The 4,420-nt window shown below is 43.8% G+C and overlaps 1 protein-coding gene across 1 annotated transcript in view; it reads left to right on the top strand.

Annotated features, from left to right (window-relative positions):
- The window catches only part of NEU2 (neuraminidase 2), a 34,532-nt gene that overhangs the window by 27,179 nt on the left and 2,933 nt on the right, over window positions 1–4,420 (top strand). Inside the window, exons 6-7 of the mRNA XM_008644538.2 lie at window positions 729–884; window positions 4,338–4,415. Of these exons, the coding sequence (XP_008642760.2) occupies window positions 832–884; window positions 4,338–4,415 (131 nt within the window). The 5' untranslated portion in view covers window positions 729–831. The remainder of the gene's footprint in view (window positions 1–728; window positions 885–4,337; window positions 4,416–4,420) is intronic.

The raw sequence follows: 4,420 nt of genomic DNA, 5'->3' as shown, positions 1-4,420 counted from the left end.
TTCCTGCTGGAACAGGAAAGGGTACAGGGTTGCTCAAGAGAAACAGAGTAATACAGAAGCATTACCTTAATTTCGTTGGTCACTTGATTGGTTGTAAATCCACACCTTTGCAATTCCCTATATGGCTTGCACAGGTCAATCACAACTGCCATCAAATGAGGAGACTTTTCTTCCTCTTTTTTCATGACTAGCAAGATCTGTTCACAGGATTGTTATTCTCATTCTTTCAGTTCACTGCAAAGACAAGGAGTGTTAATGGCAGCAATGGAAACTCAGTAGAGAGGAGGGGAAAACAAGGGATGCAGAAAGAAATGGGATACTGCTGTCATCTCTGATGATGGGCACTTGCAACAGCTCCAGATGCTGCCTCTCAGCCAGCCAGGGCACAGCTGGGAGAAGGGGTACTGCTGTCCCCTTCTTCCTCAGGTGTGACCTTAGGCTTGTACTCTCCTCCCTGTTCCCCTGCTTGGCTCCCTGTAGTAGCTCCTTCCTTGCAGCTGCTGGGATAATTTGGCCTTGGAAAACTCCCACAGAGGCTCTGGGAGCTGCACGTGAATTCATCAGCATGTCATTCCTGCATCCCTACATCCTGTGTTAACCCATTTCTTATCCAGAAAGAACATGTTGATGGATTGGAGGTGTGTGGAGCCAGAATGTCATATTATCACAGCATCATTACCTGTTGGCTGTAACAATTTTGTGGGTTCTTTTGGCAAACTTTCCTACAGCTCAGTACTCTGAGAGAAAGCACTGGGAGTCCACATGCTGCAACCTAGAGGAACTTTGCCCTCCTCAGCACCAGGGGAGTAGAGGACCAAGAAATAAGACAGCATGCCGAACTGTATAGAGCCAACAGTTGTGCCACAGTGTGCCAACCCATGCAGGTAGAAATATGCTACTTAATTACTATGATAATGTAAAAGTGCTTCCCTATTGTTTGTCCGGCTCACATGGAACCACCCCTTATATGCAAAACAGGTTTGCTATTTAAATGTAAGCTTGTGTTTATATGCCAGCTGATAGCTTTTCCTGGGGATCCAAGACAGCTGACATTACTGCCAACATAAATAATTTTGCAGGTTGGAGACTAGTTGGTAAGAGTGTGGTGAGCGTCCCTTTTGTCTAATCCAATAGGAGTGCTTTTTGGTTCTGGTTTTTTTTTTTCCTTTTGACGTGACTTCCAGAAGACACAGAATAAAAAAGGTATTTCTTTTTCTTTTCTTTTTTTTTTCTCTTTTCATAACCGTGGACATTGCTAGGAGCTAAAAAGGTAAATACACCATTTTGTAGGTTCAAGTAGGAATGCAGTTTGTGTATTCCTCCACCAAATATATTTTAAGAAAAATACTGCTACTTCGTGTAACTCCTCTCTCCTGCTAAGAAAACCTCTACTTTAAGGCCCAGGAGCTACTGCCAAGCTGAGCCACAACAGTTTGAAAGCAGACCCTGATTGATTGTTTAGGAAAGCATGTACTGGGGAGCCGGAAAATCCCCTTGTAAATGTGGTAAGAAGTTTTTACCACAAGAGAAACTTTCTGTTTCTAGTGTGGTTAAAAGGTTTAGTTCAGCTGGCTGCTGGATTAAAGTAATTCCAGTTTTGTGTCTTTTTCAGTTTTAAATTCTGAATGTTTTAGTTTGTTTAAGGCTTGTTGTTTGACAGTTCTTGCTGATAACATCTTTCTGACTTTACATTGAGGGTGATTTAGTAGACTAAATAAATGTGTGTTGCCTGGCTTGTTAAGAAATTCCATAGCCTGGATTTAGTGTGGGGTCTGGTCTAAGGTCATAAGTAGGCTGGAGATGGAGCACTCTGATGCTGGGCTTTGGCAGAAACAGGCAGAGTCATGCTGCTTAGGAGGGAAGAAATCTTCCACGCAGCCGTAATACCCACACTGTGTGTAGGGAGTGTATGTAAAAATGTATGCTCACACATATCTCTGTTTAGTCTCTGGATAGATGGAAATGTCACTTGATTCTAGTATTTTCCTTGCTTATAGTTGCTGTGTCCAGAAACCTCAGGCTTGTTTCTATGGCAGCTATTCCCAGTTCAGCTATTTCCTCAATCCCCATTTGACAAAAAGTGGAAGATGTTGTGACACTCAAAGTGAGCGTGTCACAGAGGGGCTGAGAGTGTGGGCAGAGCTGTGTGCAGGTGACAGGCTCACATGGGAGGGACTCGTGTGCAGCAGGCTGCAGCACAGCCTCCCGTGGCACAGGTCTCTTGGCTTTCCATCAAGGACTTCGTGGGCCAGCCCAGATCTCTCTCTCTCTCCTTTTCTTCCTCTCATTTATTTTTTTTCCCTTTCTTTTCCTTCCCTGTTGCCCTGCTCTGAAGCAGGACTGCAAGATCAGGATGGCATCATGAGCAGGAACGCTAGGGAACCTGTGCTGCACTAGACAGGCTGACTAATCTCCCTTTAAATAGTCTGGAAGCACTCTGGTGAGTTTCAGTTTCAGAGCCATAAATAGCCAGATCCATGCTGGTAAGTAGCAAACAGCACAGTTATTTGTTCTAGGAAGGTCTTCCTATTTCCTTCATGTTATTGCATGGGTAGCTGTAATCCTGTTCTGGTAACACTCTGTACAGTAGCGGTGCTGCTGCCTTTCCTCACACTGCTGTATCTTCTGCTACAGTGAGGAGGGAGCAGCTGCTCCTGGGAGATAGAATTCTCTCTGCAGTGGCTTTGGAGTGGCAGTGGAGCTGTTGCTTGCTGTGGTCTGTACAGCTGGATTTAGCTAGAGCAGTCCAGTTCAGACCCTTCTGAGCAGTGCTGTGAGTTCAAAAATCTCACTGATATTTATAGCACCTGGAAGGTGAAAGCAAGGAATATTTGAATACTTGCTGCCTAGCTATGGATCTGGATAGAGTGGAATGTATGGTCCTCTGAGCTAGCTAGCCTTGTGCTTCAGACTTGTCTAGAGGATAAACTCAATTTATCTGTGTTGTCCTAAGTCAGAAATAAACACTGTAAAAAAAAATTATTGACCAAGTCTATGTTAGTTAGGATGGCTAATAAAATCTTCTTAAAGATGGAAGAGTGCAAACTATTCTCCAGGTAGGTGCATGCACTCTGAAGCTGCCTCCATACCTGGTCCTGAATTATCAAGGCAGCCTTCAAGAACATCAGGAGCTGGTCCATGTCTAGTAGCCGCTATAGTGCTTTCCAAGATTTAGGTAAATAGGAGAATCCTCAACGAAGAGTGCAGCAAGTACTGCCTCAGCGAGGTAGGAGGCATTTGCATTTCTTACTCATAGTGTATTGTCATCTTCTTCCTGCCATCCTACCCACTCAGTGCGTCAGAGATCTAAGGCTTGATTTTTTAATATTTATTTTTCTTTTTTTCTTCCCCGCCTTCTCTGCTGAGCAAGGGATATCCAGGCCTTCAGTTTCTGGTGCATCATGTGAGAATTTTTTTTTTTTTCCTTCTATATTTTTCTCTTTTTTTCTTTCTTATTTTTTCCCCCATCTGCTGCGACATAATTCCCTCAATCTACTGGTTTTTTTTTACTGGGGTGAGTTGGGTCACTAGAGAGGCTTGGTGCAAGAGGACAGAGGGCCAAGTAGATCTGAGGAGAGGAAGAGAGGCTGTGTGGGGCATAGCACAGACCAGTTACACATAGGCAGCTTCCCTAAATTCTCCTTCATGTTTGCTTTCCTTCATAACATTGCTTTTAAATAATTGTAAAGAGGACAAGGTTTCTGCCTGGTCAGAAGTTCCACCCAAAGTGATGTGACACCATTCAGGCTGTTCTTTGATCTTATGGAAGGAGGGGTTTTCTTTTCCTTTTCTTACTCATGCTCAGTGCTTACCATCCTCAAACTGGGGCACAGCTGGGGCCAGGGATTGCCCCAGTGTGTCATTTATATGGGATTTTAAACTCATATTTGGGAAAGCAGAAGTTCTGTGCCAGGTTTTGCATATAACATCAACAGAGACAGTAATGGTCTTCTGAGGGAAAGTACTACAATGTCTTATTATCAACAGTCTTCTGAATTACAGAGTAAACAAAACAAAAACCCAGCCTGTACATTTAATTAAAAAGACAAAACAAAGCACAGCTTTTTCATTAACTGGATTTGGTGTAGTTACCTTGCAACACTCCAGTCAGACCAACCAGACTGTTCCTGGGGTGAGTTTGGCCTGAGTTCCAGCTACTATGCTATGCATAGGTTCTCTTTGAAAAAGCAGAAGGAAAAGACAAAGCTGAAAGTAGCAGAAAGTATGTTTCAATGGAGGACAGGTCCCACTGAGCAGAGAGAGCAAAAAGCAGTGGAATCTGCCCCATCACACTTTCCTGGGTCAAAATGTAGCATGCTTTGTCCTCTTCCCTTTAGCACAATGGCTGCATTCCCTGTCTTGGAGCAAGAAACGTTATTCCGGAACAGTTCCTGGAGCTATCGAATTCCAGCCCTGCTCT

The sequence above is a fragment of the Corvus brachyrhynchos genome, unplaced genomic scaffold (assembly GCF_000691975.1).
Source record: "Corvus brachyrhynchos isolate BGI_N302 unplaced genomic scaffold, ASM69197v1 scaffold450, whole genome shotgun sequence".
NCBI classification, from domain to species: domain Eukaryota; kingdom Metazoa; phylum Chordata; class Aves; order Passeriformes; family Corvidae; genus Corvus; species Corvus brachyrhynchos.
This window is presented reverse-complemented; position numbering and strand designations above follow the sequence as displayed.